Genomic DNA, 23,287 nt, shown 5'->3' with positions numbered 1-23,287 from the left:
GATTATATCCAGCTTGCCAAGAAACTGGATCAAAATTAGAGGGTAAAAATCTGTCATATGGGCCATGGAGCCAAATGATACTTCCCTTAAGTGTGGTGGGGAGAAGAGTAGCCAATATACCTATATCTCTGCCAGATATTTTCCATATCATCCAGAAAAATGAAAGTCTACATGTGAACTACGGAGAAATATTGAAAGATTTAGGTCTCTCATAGGCATATACATGAAATTTCATTAGGAGAGCTTCCCCTTGATCAAGTCATGGCTTTTAAGCTGTCTTCTCGGGAAGACTTCATGATCACCATCCCAAATTTAGGCCTCCCTATCCCCGTTTGCTTTTCTCTATAACACTTATCACTTTCTAATAAACATGTAATTTATTTATTCTTTTTTTTTTTATTCACTGGACTCACCCACTAGACTCTAAGCTTTGTGATGGCAGAAATTTTTGTTGCTTGTTTTGTTATTTGGGTTACTTACTTGTAGCACATAGTGTTTACTACATACCTATGGGATGCACTATAAATGAATGAATATGTTAAGGCTACTTAGGCATCACTGGGGTCACGTTGTAGGAGATAAATTTATATCAGTTCTATGCACACACTAGGGAGTCTTCCAGAGCTAAAAGTAATAATATTAAAAATGACACATGTTACATAAACACTGTCAACCAGCAAATGAAGAAGCTTAAGATCATCTGGAACAAGGTAGAGCAAGGCTAACCAGTGGTAAATGGATATGAAGGATCTTGGGGCCATGTCACCTTTCCAGAAGAGGGACTGAGTAAGAGAAAATAAGGAGTTGGGAAAAATGTCACAAGGCAGTCTGCAACTGAAAATTTTCCAACAGAAGTTAGCAGCCTTAGATATCAACCGTTCTTAAATCTAGATTAAAGATCAGACAAATTATTCGGGGGTACCCTCAAAAGCAGAGAGCCTCACCTCAATAGAGCTTTTCAAATAAGATCAAGAGTATTAAAAATACATGGTAGTAGTACAGTTGTCACTATGTTCTAGGCTTTGCAGTTTGAAACAGTCACACCAAGGATTCTAACTTTTTCAGGAGAATGTTCTAATATATTTTCGGAAGGTAGATTCATAGCAGTGATCCTTTGGTGAATTTATTTAAATTTAATTTGTTAGTAACCTAAAGAATTATTTTTATCAAATAAAATGATTATTTATTAATGATAATTCAAATATATAAATTAATATATTTCTTAACAAATTCTTCTGCTTTTGTTCAAAAATTGAAGCTTAGTATTTTTGCTTACAATAAACTCCACACCTTGACCATATTCTCCAAATAATCCACATAAGTTACTGTCAATAGGAGAGGGATGCCCTTTTCAAAATAAAAAATTAGCACATTATAGTGTGAAGAAATGATGGTGATGTGGTTTAGCTAGAGTTCCACTGAGAAACAATTCCTACTCTCCTCAGTTCCAAAAATAATTGTGGACAATATCGTGGTAGAATTGGAATTTAGTTATAAGAAATTGCTAATTAATAAACACCAAATAACTACTTACCCAGGTTATACATCTTCTTAATTTCTTATCTTCCTAGTCATATAAAGTTCAAAATAAATCAGTCTCAGTTTAGACTTAAGAAAAGGGGGATTCACTTCCGGGTAAGATGGCGGAAGAGTAAGACGCGGAGATCACCTTCCTCCCCACGGATACACCAGAAATACAGCTACACGTGGAACAACTCCTACAGAACACCTACTGAACACTGGCAGAAGACCCCAGACCGCCCAAAAGGCAAGAAACTCCCCACATACATGGGTAGGGCAAAGCAGAGAGATTCCCGCACAGAGGATCAGTGCCGAGCAGCACTCACCAGCCCGAGAGGCTTGTCTGCTCACCCGCCGGGGAGGGCGGCGCTGGAAGCTGAGGCTCGGGCTTCGGTCAGAGCGCAGGGAGAGGACTGGGGCTGGCAGCAAGAACTCAGTCTGAAGGGGGGTAATGTGCCACAGCTAGCCGGGAGGGAGTCCGGGAAAAGTCTGGAGCTGCCGAAGAGGCAAGAGACTTTTTCTTCCGTCTTGGTTTCCTGGTGCGCGAGGAGAGGGGATTAAGAGCGCTGCTTAAAGGAGCTCCACAGATGAGCGCGAGTTGTGGCTGAAAGCACGGAGCCCAGTGACAGGCGTGGGACGCTGGGGCTGCTGCTGCTGCCGCCAAGAAGCCTGTGTGTGAGTGCAGGTCACTGTCCACACCGCCCTTCCGGGAGCCTGTGCAGCCCGCCACTGCCGGGGTCCCGGGATCCAGGGGCGGCTTCCCTGGGAGAATGCACGGCATGCCTTGGGCTGGTGCAACGTCACGGCGGCCTCTGCCGCTGCAGGCTCGCCCCGCACTCTGTGCCCCTTCCTCCCGCCCAACCTGAGTGAGCCAGATTCCCCGAAGAGGCTGCTCCTTTAACCCTGTCCTGTCTGAGTGAAGAACAGACGCCCTCCGGCGACCTACACGCAGAGGCAGAGCCAAATCCAAAGCTGAGACCCAGGAGCTGTGAGAACAAAGAAGAGAAAGGGAAATCTCTCCCAGCAGCCTCAGAAGCAGCGGATTAAAGCTCCACAATCAACTTGATGCACCCTGCATCTGTGGAATACATGAATAGACAACAAATCATCCCAAATTGAGGAGCCCGGAGTCAGTGCTGTGCCTCTGTGGTGGGAGAGCCAACTTCAGGACACTGGTCAACAAGAGACCTCACAGCTCCACATAATATCAAACGGCGAAAATCTTCCAGAGATCTCCATCTCAACACCAGCACCCAGTTTCACTCAACGACCAGCAAGCTTCAATGCTGGTCACCCTATGTCAAACAACTAGCAAGACAGGAACACAATGCCACCCATTAGCAGAGAGGCTGTCTAAAATCATAAAAAGTCCACAGACACCCCAAAACACACCACCAGACGTGGACCTGCCCACCAGAAAGACAAGATCCAGCCTCACCCACCAGAACACAGGCACTAGTCCCCTCCACCAGGAAGCCTACACAACACACTAAAGCAACCTTAGCCACTGGGGACAGACACCAAAAACAATGGGAACTACGAACCTGCAGCCTGCAAAAAGGAGACCCCAAACACAGTAACATAAGCAAAGTGAGAAGACAGAAAAACACACAGCAGGAAAAGGAGCAAGATAAAAACCCACCAGACCTAACAAATGAAGAGGTAATAGGCAGTCTACCTGAAAAAGAATTCAGAATAATGATAGTAAAGATGATCCAAGATTCTATTTCCAAGATCCAAAATCTTGGAAATAGAATAGACAAAATGCAAGAAACAGTTAACAAGGACCTAGAAGAACTAAAGATGAATCAAGCATCGATTAAACACACAATAAATGAAATGAAAAATACTCTAGATGGGATCAATAGCAGAATAACTGAGGCAGAAGAACGGATAAGTGAGGTGGAAGATAAAATAGTGGGAATAACTGATGCAGAGCAAAATAAAGAAAAAAGAATGAAAAGAACAGAGGACAGTCTCAGAGACCTCTGGGATAACATTAAATGCACCAACATTCGAATTATAGGGGTTCCAGAAGAAGAAGAGAGAAAGAAAGTGACTGAGAAAATATTTGAAGAGATTATAGTTGAAAACTTCCCTAATATGGGAAAGGAAATAGTTAATCAAGTCCAGGAGGCACAGAGAGTCCCATACAGAATAAATCCAAGGAGAAATACGCCAAGACACATATTAATCAAACTGTCAAAAATTAAACACAAAGCAATCATATTAAAAGCAGAAGGCAAAAACAACAAATAACACACAAAGGAATCCCCATCAGGATAACAGCTGATCTCTCAGCAGAAACTCTACAAGCCAGAAGGGAGGGGCAGGACATAATTAAAGTGATGAAGGGGAAAAACCAGCCACCAAGATTACTCTACCCAGCAAGGATCTCATTCAGATTTGATGGAGAAATTAAAACGTTTACAGACAAGCAAAAGCTGAGAGAGTTCAGCACCACCAAACCAGCTTTACAACAAATGCTAAAGGAACTTCTCTAGACAAGAAACACAACAGAAGGAAAAGACCTACAATAAAGAACCCAAAACAATTAAGAAAATGGAAATAGGAACATACATATCGATAATTACCTTAAATGTAAATGTACTAAATGCTCCCACCAAAAGACACAGATTGGCTGAATGGATACAAAAACAAGACCCATATATATGCTGTCTACAAGAGACCCACTTCAGACCTAGAGACACATACAAACTGAAAGTAAGGGGATGGAAAAAGATATTCCATGCAAATGGAAACCAAAAGAAAGCTGGAGAAGTAATTCTTATATCAGAAAAAATAGACTTTAAAATAAGGACTATTAGAAGAGACAAAGAAGGACACTACCTAATGATCAAGGGATCAATCCAAGAAGAAGATATAACAATTGTAAATATTCATGCACCCAACATAGGAGCACCTCAATACATAAGGCAAATACTAACAGCCCTAAAAGGAGAAATCGACAGTATCACACTCATAGTAGGGGACTTTAACACCCCGCTTTCAACAATGGACAGATCATCCAAAATGAAAATAAATAAGGAAACACAACCTTTAAATGATACATTAAACAAGATGGACTTAATTGATATTTATAGGACATTCCATCCAAAAACAACAGAATACACATTTTTCTCAAGTGCTCATGGAACATTCTCCAGGACAGATCATATCTTGGGTCACAAATCAAGCCTTGGTAAATTTAAGAAAATTGAAATTGTATGAAGTATCTTTTCCGACCACAATGATATGAGACTAGATATCAATTACAGGAAAAAAGCTGTAAAAAATACAAACACATGGAGGCTAAACAATACACTACTTAATAACGAAGTGATCACTGAAGAAATCAAAGAGGAAATTAAAAAATACCTAGAAACAAATGACAATGGAGACACGACGACCCAAAACCTATGGGATGCAGCAAAAGCAGTTCTAAGAGGGAAGTTTATAACAATAAAATCTCACCTTAAGAAACAGGAAACATCTCGAATAAACAACCTAACCTTGCACCTAAAGCAATTAGAGAAAGAAGAACAAAAACATCCCAAAGTTAGCAGAAGGAAAGAAATCATAAAAATCAGAACAGAAATAATTGAAAAAGAAATGAAGGAAATGATAGCAAAGATCAATAAAACTAAAAGCTGGTTCTTTGAGAAGATAAACAAAATTGATAAACCATTAGCAAGACTCATCAAGAAAAAAAAAGGGAGAAGACTCAAATCAATAGAATTAGAAATGAAAAAGGAGAAGTAACAACTGACACCAGAGAAATACAAAAGATCATGAGATATTACTACAAGCAACTCTATGCCAATAAAATGGACAACCTGGAAGAAATGGACAAATTCTTAGAAATGCACAACCTGCCAAGACTGAATCAGGAAGAAATAGAAAATCTGAACAGACCAATCACAAGCACTGAAATTGAAACTGTGATAACAAATCTTCCAACAAACAAAAGCCCAGGACCAGATGGCTTCACAGGCGAATTCTATCAAGCATTTAGAGAAGAGCTAACACCTATCCTTCTCAAACTCTTCCAAAATATAGCAGAGGGAGAAACACACCCAAACTCATTCTATGAGGCCACCATCACCTTGATACCAAAACCAGGCAAGGATGTCACAAAGAAAGAAAACTACAGGCCAATATCACTGATGAACATAGATGCAAAAATCCTCAACAAAATACTAGCAAACCGAATCCAACAGCACATTAAAAGGATCATACACCATGATCAAGTGGGGTTTATTCCAGGAATGCAAGGATTCTTCAATATACGCAAATCAATCAATGTGATACACCATATTAACAAATTGAAGGAGAAAAAACATATGACCATCTCAATAGATGCAGAGAAAGCTTTCGACAAAATTCAACACCCAGTTTTGATAAAAACCCTGCAGAAAGTAGGCATAGAGGGAACTTTCCTCAACATAATAAAGGCCATATATGACAAACACACAGCCAGCATTGTCCTCAATGGTGAAAAACTGAAACCATTTCCACTAAGATCAGGAACAAGACAAGGTTACCCACTCTCACCACTCTTATTCAACCTAGTTTTGGAAGTTTTAGCCACAGCAATCAGAGAAGAAAAGGAAATAAAAGGAATCCAAATTGGAAAAGAAGAAGTAAAGCTGTCACTGTTTGCAGATGACATGATAGTATACATAGAGAATCCTAAAGATGCTACCAGAAAACTACTAGAGCTAATCAATGAATTTGGTATAGTTGCAGGATACAAAATTAATGCACAGAAATCTCTGGCATTCCTATATACTAATGATGAAAAATCTGAAAGTGAAATCAAGGAAACACTCCCATTTACCATTGCAATAAAAAGGATAAAATATCTAGGAATAAACCTACCTAAGGAGACAAAAGACCTGTATGCAGAAAATTATAAGACACTGATGAAAGAAATTAAAGATGATACAAATAGATGGAGAGATGTACCATGTTCTTGGATTGGAAGAATCAACATTGTGAAAATGACTCTACTACCCAAAGCAATCTACAGATTCAATGCAATCCCTATCAAACTACCACTGGCATTTTTCACAGAACTAGAACAAAAAATTTCACAATTTGTATGGAAACACAAAAGACCCCGAATAGCCAAAGCAATCTTGAGAACGAAAAATGGAGCTGGAGGAATCAGGCTCCCTGACTTCAGACTATACTACAAAGCTACAGTAATCAAGACGGTATGGTACTGGCACAAAAACAGAAAGATAGATCATTGGAACAGGATAGAAAGCCCAGAGATAAACCCACGGACATATGGTCACCTTATCTTTGATAAAGGAGGCAGAAATGTACAGTGGAGAAAGGACAGTCTCTTCAATAAGTGGTGGTGGGAAAACTGGATAGGGACATGTAAAAGTATGAGATTCGATCACTCCCTAACACCATACACAAAAATAAGCTCAAAATGCATTAAAGACCTAAATGTAAGGCCAGACACTATCAAACTCTTAGAGGAAAACATAGGCAGAACACTCTATGACATAAATCACAGCAAGATCCTTTTTGACCCACCTCCTAGAGAAATGGAAATAAAGATAAAAATAAACACATGGGACCTAATGAAACTTAAAAGCTTTTGCACAGCAAAGGAAACCATAAATAAGACCAAAAGACAACCCTCAGCATGGGAGAAAATATTTGCAAATGAAGCAACTGACAAAGGATTAATCTCCAAAATTTATAAGCAGCTCATGCAGCTCAATAACAAAAAAAACAAACAACCCAATCCAAAAATGGGCAGAAGACCTAAATAGACATTTCTCCACAGAAGATATACAGACTGTCAACAAACACATGAAAGGATGCTCAACATCTTTACTCATTAGAGAAATGCAAATCAAAACTACAATGAGATATCATCTCACACCAGTCAGAATGGCCATCATCAAAATATCTAGAAACAATAAATGCTGGAGAGGGTGTGGACAAAAGGGAACACTCTTGCACTGCTGGTGGGAATGTGAATTGGTACAGCCACTATGGAGAACAGTATGGAGGTTCTTTATAAAAGTACAAGTAGAACTACCATATGACCCAGCAATCCCACTACTGGGCATATACCTTGAGAAAACCATAATTCAAAAAGAGACATGTACCAAAATGTTCATAGCAGCCCTATTTACAATAGCCTGGAGATGGAAACAACCTAAGTTTCCATCATCGGATGAATGGGTAAAGAAGATGTGGCACATATATACAATGGAATATTACTCAGCCATAAAAAGAAACGAAATTGAGCTATTTGTAATGAGGTGGATGGACCTAGAGTCTGTCATACAGAGTGAAGTAAGTCAGAAAGAGAAAGACAAATACTGTATGCTAACACATATATATGGAATTTAAGAAAAAAAAATGTCATGAAGAACATAGGGGTAAGACAGGAATAAAGACACAAACCTACTTGAAAATGGACTTGAGGATATGGGGAGGGGGTAGGGTAAGCTGTGACAAAGCGAAAGAGAGGCATAGACATATATACACTACCAAACGTAAGGTAGATAGCTAGTGCGAAGCAGCTGCATAGCACAGGGAGATCAGCTGGGTGCTTTGTGACTGCCTGGAGTGGTGGGATAGGGAGGGTGGGATGGAGACGCAAAAGGGAGGGGATATGGGAACATATGTATATGTATAACTGATTAAATTTGTTATAAAGCAAAAAAATAAAAAATAAAGATAAAAAAAAGAAAAGGGGGATTGAGCTGCCCAGCAGCCTAAGAAAAGTTCCTATCACTCTATGATTTTTCTTATTACATAAGAAGAAAACAAATACATTTTAATATAGTTATTATTTTTATTTAATTATAGCTATTCTTTTCCATATAGTTTTCATTCAATTATACTGATTACTTTTGTTCCTGGTGAGTGAGGAACCTATCATTGAATTCCACGTGCACCCCTTATTCTCTTTGTTTAGAAGTTTGGAGCACTTCCCAAACCCCATGTCATTCTTGCACCCCCGATGAGGATACCCTCTTCACTCAGCTAAAGAAAGACAAACAGTGGGAGTATTCCTAGAATACACCACTGGCCAAGTGACAGGACCATTTCAACAGTCTGAGACCCAGCCTAGAAAATAACTAGAATTATGATGGAACTTGAAACTCTGGGAGTCAAGATTATTTGAAAGAATAAGGGATAATAAGCCAGAGATGTAAAAAAATCTGGCAGAACATGATAACTCCCTGTCTCTTATATTTGATATAATGAATAAATGAGATAATGCATATAAAATGTTTAGCACAGTGTCTGGTCCATGGCAATCACTCAATGACCTTCAGCTATATTTCAGAAGAAAGTACAATTTGAATTGCTGTATCCTTACTTTTTCAAAGATTAAAAAAAATGATGAAAGTTACAGCAATAAAATTTCTGCTCTGATATAAACAATGATTTCTTACAGCAAAATGAAAAGAATAATATTATTATTTATTTTAAGAAATGTTGAAGTTTGGGGATATTATAGAGAATCTTCAAGGGTTAAGTAAATAGATAGCTCTGATGACATTTGTAAGATTTTAAATTCAGAGATACTATGATTCTAGCACAGAAAGTTCCTATTCAAAAGTTACTGCACTGGGCTTCCCTGTCGGTGCAGTGGTTGAGAGTCTGCCTGCCGATGCAGGGGACACGGGTTTGTGCCCTGGTCCGGGAGTATCCCACATGCCACGGAGAGGCTGGGCCCGTGAGCCATGGCCTCTGAGCCTGTGCGTCCAGAGCCTGTGCTCCTCAACGGGAGAGGCCACAACAGTGAGAGGCCCGTTGACCACACACACACAAAAAAAAGTTACTGCACTTATTTTTAACTTGGAATATGGACAAAGCATTCCATAACGAAGATACATTCAGATAATCCTTATGTACCTTATGTAGACATTCACAATATGACTTATCAATAATAAAGTGTCAATTCACAGAAGACATAAAGCAGCCTAAGTTTGAAACACATGTTTAGGTAAAGTAAAATAATTTAAACATTCAATGAAACAAAAATCTGCCAGAAAACAAACAATTATAAAATGTATGTCAGAACTCAGAAGAAGTGATTTAGAGATAACTAATACTTAATCTAATCCAGTGCTTTGTAAAACACTGACTTAAGAGCGTGTTTTTAGAATGTGGCTAGTTTTAGTTACTCCAAAACTATCATAGCATCCATATTTTATAAAGTTATGAAAAACACAGAAGTGGAGATATCAGTCTGAATTACTCAACAATTTCAAATATCATGATTCATCCATAATTTTCCTGATGGTAAATATAAAACTTTTACCCAGAATGAATGATAACTCCCATGACATTAACAATATACTAGTTTCATCATGGTCTTCACTGAAAGCAAAGACAACATTTTCTTCAGGGAAATTTGTCTTCTAAACCATCTTGACCCCTTAAATAAGAACCATACCACCACTGAATAATCCTGTTTCCTAAATATATGGGATGGTAGGGAATAATAAAATGACTTTACCAATGTTTGCTCTTCTTCTAAATTTCATCTATATTTACAGTATATTAGTGACTGAAAAAAGTATATCTAATTTGAACTAAAAGTGTGAAGTCAGATATAAACAGGAGTGAGCTTTCAAGGTACGACTTAAGACCCATAACTCTTGAACAGTTTAATTCACAATGTTTTTAATGTTCTAATCTTTTTCTAATTATTTACAGTTACTTTAATTTTTAATTTAAATTATAGATTTTTTTTCCTAATATGCTTTTGGTTGTACAAGCACAGTCAAAAGTTTCTTCCCTTATAGATTAGCTGACTAATAAAAATAGCTTTGGCTATGATATATGTGTGTGTGTGTGTATGCACGTGTGGGTTTCTGTTTTTTAATATCCATACAATGCTAAGTATTCACAGGACATATTTCCATTTTGAGGTGATTTTAAAATATGTCACAATTTTGATGATGAGTAAGACATCAAATCAATTCACATATGGATACTTTATTCTACAAATATAAAAAATACCAACAATTTCAAATGGGTTATTCTGTTTTAAATGTATATTGTTGGGCTTCCCTGGAGGTGCAGTGGTTAAGAATTCACCTGCCAAAGCAGGGGACACGGATTCGAGCCGTGGCTCGGGAAGATCCCACATGCTGCGGAGCAACTAAGCCTGTGTGCCACAACTACTGAGTCTGCGCTCTACAGCCCATGAGACACAACTACTGAGCCCACGCACCACATCTACTGAAGTTCACATGCTCTAGAGCCCATTCTCTGCAACAAGAGAAGCCACCGCAGTGAGAAGCCCGCACACCACAACGAACAATAGTCCTTGCTTGCCACAACTAGAGAAAGCCCGTGCACAGCAACGAAGACCCAACATAGCCAAAACTAATAAATAAATAAATAAAAATAATAAAATAAATAAATAAATTTATATTGTTTAGGGATTTTATAGCTTCATAGCTTTCCTTAATTTCTCCCAGTTATACAATTACATTAGCATAGTTCATTTTGTCCCATAGACTTATTCCTGGAGTGTTCTTATTTATACACTTCCAATGGTGGATATCATTGGTCTTTTCTTGGTCTTTTTCATGAAAAAATATAAAATGTAGAAGGCAGCACAGACATGCATGTAACTCTAAAATGCAAGACAGACTTTTCTTTAAAAGTGGTATGTAATTTTAAGGGTGGAGGAATTTCCCTATTAAAGAATCAAGAGAAATATCTTTTTTTTTGGGGGGGGTAGGTACGCGGGCCTCTCACTGCTGTGGCCTCTCCCGTTGCGGAGCACGGGAGGCTCCGGACGTGCAGGCTCAGCGGCCGTGGCTCACAGGCCCAGCCGCTCCGTGGCATGTGGGATCTTCCTGGACCGGGGCACAAATCCGTGTCCCCTGCATTGGCAGGCGGACTCCCAACCACTGTGCCACCAGGGAAGCCCGAGAAATATCATTTTAACTAATATTTAAAGGATAGGAATACCTTAATTGACCCATATACATTACTTCCTTCAATTCAAATAAATATTTCCTGATCCTGCACAGTTAAGATATTTCTGCCAAACATTGCTCAAGCTTTCTGATGAAGTTCTTTCTATAGAGGAAAACAAAGTGATAATTATTGCACAATACCTGGATACATTGATTCTGTGGGTTTACGGACCTGTGAGAGGTGGCTGGTTTACTTTAAGAGGCAGGATCTGAATAGTTCTGTGGCAGGAGGAGGGAGGGCAGGGCTGCCAGTAGCTTAATGAGCTTTTCTGAGAAAACATACCCATATGGGAAGATATAGCCCTAATTTATTTGGCGAGTAGAGCCTGGATGGGATTTCAGGCTAAAATTTCCTCCTTGGCCATGAACCATGTGCAGTGAATAATCTGATCAGCTATGTATGATGATTTTGAGAGGGTGGAATAAACCATCAATTTGTGTGAGAAGAAAGAGGAGAAGGAAAAGAAAAAAGGAAGGAAAGACACAAGGAAGGAAGGAAGGAAAGAAAGGAGGGAGGGATGAATGAGTGAGGAGCAAAATATACAATAAGCACCAAATCTGTTTTGTCTCATCACTCTAAAATAGATGATTTTCTAAAAGGATGATGGCCCTTATCTGGGGACTCTACTGAGAAATTCTGCACATCTTTCTTAAAAATAAGTGAATAAAGACTTCTCTATATGGTGGGAAGGGGGTTATTCTAAAGCTTTAAATTGTCTCAAGAAATAGTATGGTACCCAGGCAGGGGCCACAGTGAAAAAAGCTAGATCAGCAGAAGACACTATCCAGACCCACACTATTTTCTCAGAAATGCTTGTTTTTGTTAGGAAATTGCAGCTGTAGCAACTGCTGTTCTTTCTGTTCCAGTCGCATCCTTGTCTCCATCCAATTCTTCAGTCACAAATGTACTTTGCCCTGATGGGGTTCACCTCCTTACTGGAGTCGTGACTACTGCCAACAGGGCAAACTGTGAGAGAGCTCACAGTTCTTGACCACATCAGTGGAGAACTCAGTAGCCTTCTCTCCTGGGTCTGTGAGGTAGTCACAACCTATGAGAGTGTAAATAACAAGGGTCAACAGGCCCAAGGAGATCAAGGCCTTCTTGCCACAGCACAGGCTGAGTGTGTGTGAGAATCAGAAAAGGGAGGCAGGTGTTTTCAGTAGCTCATAGACATTTTTGAAAATAAATTAGCTCAAATTTTTGTATTACATCCTTAAATTTAATTCAATTTCCTTTCTGTTTGATCAATTAAGCAGAATTACTGCCCTGCCTTTCATAATAAGCTATATTTAATATTGAAAGTCAATATTTAAAGGAATCTTCATAGGAGTAAGACATAATATCAAGGCATAAGTCAAATATAGAGTTACTTCTATGCTATCATTATAGCTCTGTGAAATTATTTTTGCCTATGGGCAAGAACTGAAGGAAAACACAGAACTTAAAATGTATTATGTTATGTGGAATGAATGTGGATAAACAATTTTTGTCTTTATTTTGTTCCTTAAGTATTTTTAAAAGGGTGCTAATGTATGTAATTAATGCGATCTTTTGTTTTGAAAGTTTTGATTTAAATACTTGAGGTTTTATACTGTTACCATTACCTTTGGGAATAATACAATAAATTTTTAATATTTCTATTTCAAAGAGACTAGGAGAAAGTATACAAAATGGAAATTATGTTCCATGATTATGCTGGAGATAATTTAATAATTTATATATGAATTACAGTAAATATATATACTTTGAAATAATAATTTACATGTGCATAGCAGCAAATGTATACAATTTACATTGAATAGAACCAAGCTTTGAAAGTCTTTTCTAAGTATATTATTCTTACTTATACTTTATGTGACAGAAAGGCACAGGCTTTAACACCCTCTGGACATAAGGCCAACTCTTGAATTTTTCCCATTTTGGTTGTGTGACTTTGTATACATTCCTTCTCTAAGCCTCAAACTCCTTATTTGTAAAATGGGAGTAATAGCACCTTCATCTTTGGGTTGCTTCGAGGTTTATGAATTGAGAACAATGGTTCAATCCACCATAAGAATAAGAGTGTGTGCAATCACGAGTTTTGGTTTGGAAACATTTGTGCCCTCTGAAATACTCAGCAAGAGAGGTAAAGCTGGCAATGTGGTAGTTCAGAGGAAAGAACTAAGGAATATACATCATCCTAATAAGTAATTAGGCTCAATTTATGCCACTAAAAATATAATATGCTGCCTACAACAACGTATCTAATTAGTAAGAATATATTGAGTACTAATATGTGAGAATTAAGAACCCCACATTTCTTCTGACTTTTAATGTGATTCCTGGCCAGTGCTTTATTTGAAATATCAAATACTTATGTATGCATGTATGTTTCAAGTGATTTATTCCCCTGCTTTGAAGGAGTCCTAAATTTCCATACTGAGGAATCCAACACTTGGAATTAATATATGATATAGCATTATGAAAGACTCCACATCTACAGGTTCTGACTATATTCCCTGCTACTTTTTGCTACTATGCATTTTTAATTTCTCTTGTCTATCCAATAAGAGGTCCAGAAATATCTTATCTTCTAAGGGCAGTGACTTAAATATGCTATGATCTTGAGTAATAAGCAATTAACTAGATTTAAAAGAAATCTTGAGCCCATTTTTTATTTCTCCTTTAAACAGGTTTTTCTTAATTTTTGAATGCCCCAATAGCTGGGTATCGAGTCAATCATTTCACAACTTGTATGTTTATATCACCAAGCATTGCATCTTTCATGTCAGTCTTTTTGCAGTAGATAATGAGCTCTACTTAAGGTTTTTGATTTAAATGTTCTTATTACTCTATGTTATTTTTTTGCTGTTATTTGTTTTGTCCCATTAGATGTATTTATCTTCACTTTTATGTTTCAGAATGAAAGGTGAGCTGAAAACCTGCATACATATTTTTCAAAAGACTGATTTTTTTAATGTAATGGAGATAAACACTAGTATGAAGATTTGGATAAATATTTGTAAAAAAAAATTAAAGAACATTAAATACAATTTTTAAAAAAATAGTTTTATGAGAACCACTTTTGACATCTTTAACGAAGACCTGAAATAATTTGGGGACCGTAAAATTTTTTTCTACTGTTTTGGTTAATGTGGTAGACAAGGTAAAAAAGCCATTTTTTTTCCAAAATATATTTCTTTAAAGGTTTTTGTACACTTCCTTTATATTATTTAACAGCAAGGTATATAATTATTATTAGAGAAAGTCTTAGTTTAAAAAGTTCTTAGAAAGCATGAGATGGCAAAGCTTCCCTGTGCTATAAATGCTCTGTTGCAAGCTTACTTATACACTTTGAAGGTGAGGAGATGAGTGTCCTGAATATGCTTAATTACAAAAGAATTATCTTTGAGAAGTCTGCCAAATACATTTATCAGGAATTACCTCTATAAAAGAAGTTTTGCTTTTTGAAATTGTTGCTTTTGTAGGTCAAAATGTGACCAGTTTTTTAATGAATGACCAGTTATTATGGATTTTTCCATTTTAAGAATATAAGATAATTAGAATATGCTATATGAGTTTTTTTTTTTATTTATACAGCTTAAATTATAGTACAGAGTTTGATATCATGAGACTAGCTAGATGGATGGATGGAAAGAAGGAAGGAAGGAAGGAAGGAAAAGAAAAAGAGACAGAGATAAAAATAGGGTATTATAATATAAACATTTCAGATCACCTTAAAGCCCTGTGGAAAACATCTCACTAAACAGGCATTTGAATCTGCTTTAACTCACAAAATCAAAGATTTTTAGTTTTGGAAGTGACCTTGGATAACATCATTTTCCAAGTGCAGGATACTTCTTAATGAAGCATTCACTGGACTCACATACTTATTAAAAATTTCAGAATCTTTTTTCTCAAACTGAGCTGAAATATCTTTCTTTCTGATTGCTTGAGTCCTAGTCTTTGGAACAAGGCATATCTGTACTAATTCCTCTTCCACATGACATTCCTTTTAATAAACAGCTGAGAACATGCAAATAGTCTCTAAGCTCCTTTTCTTCAGACTACATATCACCAATTTCTTTCCTCATTTTCCAGGTGATAATGATTCATCACCCCTGCTAACTTCACTCAGCCACCTCCAGGTTGTTAATGTCTCTCTTCCAGATGGGTTCTGACCAGACCAGAGCAAAGTAACACCAAAGTAGCCTTCATTCTGGATGCTATTTCCTACTATCATTTTTAGTAGGCTTTTTTCACCACTATTGAATTATAACAATCTAATACTCCCTTTTCATTTCATTTTTATTTTTGTCTTTTTTTTATACTGTTTTTGTATACCTCTTAGGTATTTCTTGCTGACAAATGGCGCTTATTGAATCCATTTTCTATGTAGACTCAGTAAAAGGACTGATATCACAGCTGGAACAAAAGTATAAAATTGTTTGGTTCTAATTCATTTTATCCAAATATTTATTATGTTCCTAAAAGTAAAAATAAATGATATAACTCATTTATTTTCAGACATTAAAATCTACCTGCTTCTTAAATGACATGAAAAGGACACATTTTGAAGTTTAATTAAAATTAATAATTTTTAAAATGATAACCCTAATTTGTTTTAGATTACAGGTTAAAAACCTCAGTGTTTAACTATGTAACATTATAAAATAGATTCAAATCTTCTACCCTCACCTCCTCCCCAACACAGGTGTCTCTGTACATAGTCATAAGAAATAGTTTGTGAAAGTCTGCAAGTCAAATTACACTCACTAGGTAGTAATTTTTTTTAATGTTTTTAAATCCTTTAAGTTTTTTTTAATTAACAAGTGGAAGATTTTCTTCTGTTATTTAACATTATTTTTCAATGCCTTCCCTGATGCTAATAAGCATTTTTTAAACATGGAAAATATCAACATAACAAATAATTATCATCAGTGGCTTATTTCAACATATGTTAGATAGCCTATTGTTAAAGCAGTGTGAGGTGTTCTTGAATCAGATTTAAATGATCACTTTTATTATTTGTATAATTTATCACTGCAATCTCCAATATTGTAGTGATTTCTATTGGATGCTAATTGCATAAGGAATTTCTTTACTTCTTTTGTTCTTTCAGAGTAATTTTCTTCAATCATGTGATTCATTCAATTTTTCTTGAATTTCACATATAGGAGACTGGACTCAAGGTATATTTCATGAGGATCTCTATGTCTGGAATTTTGTCTCCTCAATAATACAACAGACAGATTAATTGCCTTCACGACAGAAATGTTCCTATGAGGCTAAGTCTAAAGCTTTTAGTTTTTCTGCCTTTTCTTTCCCCTCATTTTTCACTGTTTGTAGATAAAATATGTCTCCTTTCTTAAAGAGTGCAAAGCATATTACCTATAGGTCATAGCACATCCCACTAAATCCCATGGTTATCCAGTATAGTATACACATATTCCGATTATTATAATTTTATTAGTGTGGAACCTGGGTTTGCTTCATATAATACTTTTTTTTGTTTTTTTTTGCGGTACGCAGGCCTCTCACTGTTGTGGCCTCTCCCATTACGGAGCACAGGCTCCAGACACGCAGGCTTAGTAGCCATGACTCACAGGCCTAGCTGCTCCATGGCATGTGGGTTCTTCCCAGACCAGGGCTTGAACCCGTGTCCCCTGCATCGGCAGGCGGACTCTTAACCACTGCAACACCAGGGAAGCCCCATATAATACTGTTTTGAAGTAGCAGAGTTAGGACTTACATTCATGATTTCTTTTTTTCTTTTTTTAGGTGAAGTAGAAAAAGATAGCTTTATTGCTTTGCCAGGCAAAGGGAGACACACTGGGCTTCTGCGTTGAAAAACTGTGAGTCTCTATGCTTATGATTTCTGATAGCAAATGTCATATCATTCCAAACTTCCAGACTGCCTCTAATTAATTCATCAAAAAAATCAAGCTATAAAACTATAATATAGAAACAATATCAAATGAGATTATAAATTTAAATGATTTGGATCTGCATGCATTTCATCTGAAAGTAAATCTTAGCAGTTTCACTTTGGGAACATTGTATTTTGTTTTGAAATTCATATTTATATCTAAATATAAACAATCAATATTCAAAATTTTGTGTATCATCAGTGTATTTTAATAAAAATTGTGGGAATTAAATTATTTCAGTTAGCTATGGGTATTTGTTAGAGTAAGAAACGTTTCATGCAGAAGCCTAAACTCCTGCTATAAGATGACATTGAATTTTACTTCATTTACTGTTAGATTTTTATTAATTGACAAAAGGTGTAAGATGCAAATATGATAATAAATCTTCCTTTAAAATGTTTTATAAGACATTAATTAGTTCAATCACCCAATCAATTAGACATCTTTAATGAATTATTGTTGAACCAGGCAGGTCAAATGGGGGCAGGGAAAGACAGAAGAGAAGCAGAAGCAAGCAGAAAAGTTTATTCAATATATTGAAAATTTGGAGCCTGAAAATAAAATTTCTACTAAAAGGAATGAAATTATATTTTGTAATTGTTAATATGTTTAATGTATTTATATATTTATGTAGTCGGGGTACCATAGATCTTACAATCAATTATTTAATTTAATTTAATAATTTACTTTTATAGAATTATTGCTAATATTACTAATATTAATAATTATTGGTGTAGAAAAAAAAAACCTCTGTACTTGTCCTCTTTGCTTTTTCTTCTCGTTTCCTCTCAAACACACTCAAACCAAACATTCATTTTTATTCACTCAATTCATTCCCACCATAACTACCACTGCACTGTAAAAGCTCTTGACAAAGTAACAATGAAATCAAAATAAATAGAAAGTCAATGTTAAGTCCTCATTTTAGGAGATCTATCATAGCTTTTGTCATGGCTGTTCACTTCCTCTTTCTTACAAGCTATCTTTACAAAGCATCTGAATCAACATTCTTCAGTTTTTCCTTCAATTTCTGTAGCTTCTCCTTCTCAGGCTCTTTTGCTAATTCTCCTCATCTCTGAAAGCTATGTTTTAGTCCATATAGTTATTCCTCTCTCTAACTTTTTTAAAATTATTGGCATGAAACACCAGCACAAACTCCCAATTTTATATCTACAGCCAGCTCAGGTTTCTTAAATTCCAAATTCATGTTTCCAACTGCCTATTTTACATCTTCACTTGTATGTCAACTAGGCATCATACACTTGTCTGAAAAATAACCTCCTCAATCTCTCCACCCAAAACCTGCCATCTTCTCAATCTTAATAAATAAGAGACTCTATCTTCCTACTTGCCCAGGCAAATCCCATCTTCCAGTTACCCGGGCACAAAAGACTGGTAACATTCTTTATACTTTTCTTCCATGTCATATCTAATCCATCACCAAATGCTTAAAATGTAAATTAAATCATGGCATTCCTCAGTTCAAAGCCCTCCAACATCTGATTTCCATCTCATTGAGCATAAAAGCTAAATTCCTCATAATATTTCACATTAACTTATTTGATTTCTTTGTCCCACCAGCTCTTTGGGTTTCATTTTTTCCAAACCACCCAGAACACATGGAACACACTTCTGCCTCAGGGCATTTGTGTCTGTTGTACCTTCTGTCACCAGAGCAGCCACAAGGTTACCACCCTTACTTCCTTCATGTCCCACAGCAAAGGTCTCATCAGCAGGAAATTTTCCCATAATCTCTCCAAAATCAACAAATAGACAAGCAAACAAAAACACCCAATCCCAACACTCTCTAAACATTTTAACTCTGATTTATTTCTTCCCAAATATTCATCACTTCAAAATAGTGTACATTTTTATTTGTACATTAATTCAATGTTTCTCTGTAATGGAAAGTCAATTTCGAAAGACCAGAGGTTTTTTTTTTTCCAGATTTTATTCATGAATGTATCTTTAGATCATTCATAATGGCATATCACATATGTCTGTGAATAAATGAAATACTTAAAACTGATAAAATGTTAATAAATATTTTAGAAAATTGTGAAATTGAAGATGTTACAATGATTTTTATAGATTACTTATACAACACATCTCAACAAAAGCTTATACAATTTTCAAAAATATAAACAAATAATAGGCAAACAAAATAAATAAATGCATATAAAAATGAAGAGGAAATAATAAGAAAACAAAATAGAAGATATCATAAAATCCAGCATAGTTCGTTGGCTATACTTTGGCTGTCATTTGAAATAAATCTTGTGGCAGCCAAACAGAAGGAAATTCTATAGGTGACCTTACCTACAGAATCCATAAGATGAAAATAAACAATCTCCTCTATCCTCACCTAACAATAACAGTAGCAATAAAATTAAATTGAAAAAATAAAGTTATTCAGAAAGTGAACAATTGTTCTTGGTAGTAAGAAAAGAGAGACATTCCCCACCTCCACTCTAGCCCAACCCCCTAAGAGAATACTGTCAGAAATGGTAGATGGCATGCCTAACTTATTCCTGTAATTTGAATATGACATTCTTATTATGTCCCTCAATACAAATCAATAGTAAATGTCAAAGGGAAATTCAGTGCAAGCAATTTTATGAAAGAAAAAAAAATAACAACATTCAAGTATACAGCTGTCTGGTCAGGCTCAAGGGAACGATAAATTTTAGAATACTTAGGTCAAACATTTTCAAGTGACTAGAGATATGTTATATGTAATATAGTAGATATTTCTTGTGTTACATCTTTGAGGATGTTTTGTGTTAATAACAGTGCAAAATTAACACTGATTTATTATACTAATGCAAGTTAAAGGGACTATTTCCAAAAAGAATAGAAAAACATTTCCTATATCACATCAATTTAATTTTCACAAATAAGTTTATGGATTTAATTTAAACTAAAGCATATTATATGGGACATAATGCTCTGAAATATGAATACTACAGTTTAACAATTATTCTAAGTTTAATATTATAGTAGTTATTTAAATAGTAACAAAAACACAATTTAGCAGTTTTATTCTTTTCTTTAATTTTATTTTTTAGAATGAAGAAATAATTCTTTACCTTACAATTCAGATAGTCTTAAAATTTTTCTCACACATCTTCATTTTTATTCTCTGAAAACCCTCAAACAGAGAAAAATAGATATTTCTGAAAAAGTGTGTGACTTACTATTTTTACCATAATATTTGCAAACTAATTTATATTCTATGTGTATGATATACATTTCTAAATTCTCTTCTAAGAGTATGCTTATTATTATTTATCACGCAGATAAATATTAGGAAAAAATTGAGTGTACTGCTCCTCTCAAAACAAATTGCAGAAAAAAATTATCAAAAATTTACACTATAATTTTCCTTCCAACTCCAAAAAGTATTAGCAAATGCTCTGTAAGTATCCTTATATCACTTTAAATTTATTCTCCTTGAAGACTAAGTTTAAATACTTTTCAAGTCCACTTAAATTTTAAAGTATATAAAACACAACTATTTGAATATTTACTTAAAACTTGACTTTACAATTCTTATAAAAATCTGTACCCCCAAAATATTTCCCTCTTGCTACATCATTGTCATATTGCTCTTCTTTTATGCCCAATGTTTATCTAAAGAGTTTAGTTTTTATTCCTAATTATTTAGTTTATAGACATGAATAAAATTATGAAATATATAGGAAAAAGTCTTTCTTTCATAATATAGGTCATAGAAGTGGAAATATAAGGCAAATTATAAAATAAATATTAAGTAAGACATTCCACAATAGTTTCTATCCATATGTGTGTGAGGCCATGCCTTTCAAGCAACTCTGAGTGCACCATATATTGGGTTGGCCAAAAGGTTCATTCGTTTTTTTCTGTAAGATGGCTCTAGTAGCACTTAGTTGTCTTTAACTTCATTCAAAACAATTTTGTTGTATTGTGACACCTGTCATATCAGTGTGCATTTTTTAAAAAAACTTATCAATATTGGTGAATTTTTGTGTCGCCATCTTAATACTGAAGATGGAAGGAAAAAGCAAAATTTTTGGCATATTATGCTGTATTATTTCAAGAAAGGTAAAAATGCAACTGAAATGCAGAAAAAGATTTGTACAGTATATGGAGAAGGTTCTGTGACTGATCAAATGTGTCAAAAGAGGTTTGTGAAGTTTTGTGCTGGAGATTTCTCCCTGCATGATGCTCCACGGTCAGGTAGACCAGTTGAAGTTGGTAGGGATCAAATGGAGACATTAATTGAGAACAATCAACGTTATACCATGCAGGAGATAGCCGACATACTCAAAGTATCCAAATCAAACATTAAAAATCATTTGAACCAGCTTGGTTATGTTAATCACGTTGATGTTTGGGTTCCACATAAGTTAAGCGAAAGAAACCTTCTTAACCTTATTTCCACATGCAATTCTCTACTGAAACGTAATGAAAACGTTCCGTTTTTAAAACAATTGTGATAGGCGATGAAAAGTGGATACTGAACAATAATGTGGAACAGAAGAGATCATGGGGCAAGCGAAATGAACCACCAACCACACCAAAGGCCAGTCTTCATCCAAAGAAGGTAATGTTGTATATATGGTGGGATTGGAAGGGAGTCCTCTATTATGAGCTCCTTCTGGAACACCAAATGATTAATTCCAAAAAGTAATGCTCTCAGTTAGACCAACTGAAAGCAGGACTCAATGAAAAGCATCTGGAATTAGTCAACAGAAAACACATCATCTTCCATCAGGATAATGCAAGACCACGTGTTTCTTTGATGACCAGGCAAAAACTGTTACAGCTTGGCTGGGAAGTTCTGATTCATCCACTGTATTCACCAGACGTTGCATCTTTGGATTTCCATTTATTTAGGTCTTTACAAAATTCTCTTAATGGAAAAAATTTTAATTCCCTCAAAGACTGTAAAAGGTACCTGGAACAGTTCTTTGCTCAAAAAGATAAAAAGTTTTGGGAAGATGGAATTATGAAGTTGCCTGAAAAATGGCAGAAGGTAGTGGAACAAAATGATGAATATGTTGTTCAATACAGTTCTTGCTGAAAATGAAAAATGTGTCTTTTATTTTAACTTAAAAACTGAAGGAACTTTTTGGCCAACCCAATAATTATACTCAGGTTCTTCATTCAAGATATGGGCACATTACAAAAAAAGTGAAATATTCTTTTAAACAACTCACTTTGATTATTTTGTATCTAATAGATAATTTGATATTTTAGACTAAATTGCCCTAGTGTTTGGTGTGCTAGATACAATAATTCTGTTCATGTTTGCTGAGTTTATTAGTGTGTGCAGACACAACCCTCCAATAAATTGAAGGATAGAATCAGTATAAAACAAGTTATGTTTAGCCCAAGACTAAGGTTAGGACAAAAAAGGCTCACATACTCCCTTAAGAAATTTATTTGTAAAATTCAGTGTATTTTCAGAGAATGTGACTATATTGTAACTACACCTCAGTAGCAGATGCTGTTAATGTCTCAATTCATAATCCCTCAATTCACCTCCAGCCACAGAAGAGTGTTCCTGTCCCTCTTCAAGGGTCAACAATGCATCATTGTGTCTCTGTCTCGAGGTTTTCTCTAGCACTGTGGAAACCTTTTCAGCCAAAGCAGGACAGCTCAAAATGGCCCCTGTATTTAATGTTCCCAAAGTCAACCCTCACCCAATTAGAACAATGAGGGACACATTTAACCCAGTTTCCTATCTCTTGTACAACAATTATGAGGCATGTTTCCTGTGAACCTCCAGAGGGAAGTTGGTGTGGGATGGAGTTCCAACTACTTACACTTGTTGACCTGCTCATTACTGTCCTCTTTCTGAACTTTTCTCTCTTCTATGTCTTGCT

General features: G+C 35.8%; 1 protein-coding gene across 1 annotated transcript in view; it reads right to left on the bottom strand.

Annotated features, from left to right (window-relative positions):
- The window catches only part of LOC309808935 (DNA-directed RNA polymerases I, II, and III subunit RPABC4-like), a gene marked incomplete at its 5' end in the record, with an annotated part of 45,007 nt that extends 25,841 nt beyond the window's left edge, over positions 1–19,166 (bottom strand). The window contains one exon of the mRNA XM_082629500.1: positions 19,079–19,166. Within this exon, the coding sequence (XP_082485626.1) occupies positions 19,079–19,166 (88 nt within the window). The remainder of the gene's footprint in view (positions 1–19,078) is intronic.
- Positions 19,167–23,287: the final 4,121 nt, after the last annotated feature.

The sequence above is a fragment of the Mesoplodon mirus genome, assembly GCF_964341445.2.
Source record: "Mesoplodon mirus genome assembly, chromosome: 7".
In the NCBI taxonomy this organism is placed as follows: domain Eukaryota; kingdom Metazoa; phylum Chordata; class Mammalia; order Artiodactyla; family Ziphiidae; genus Mesoplodon; species Mesoplodon mirus.
The sequence above is the reverse complement of the archived record's forward strand: the minus strand, read 5'-3'. Positions and strand labels throughout refer to the sequence as shown.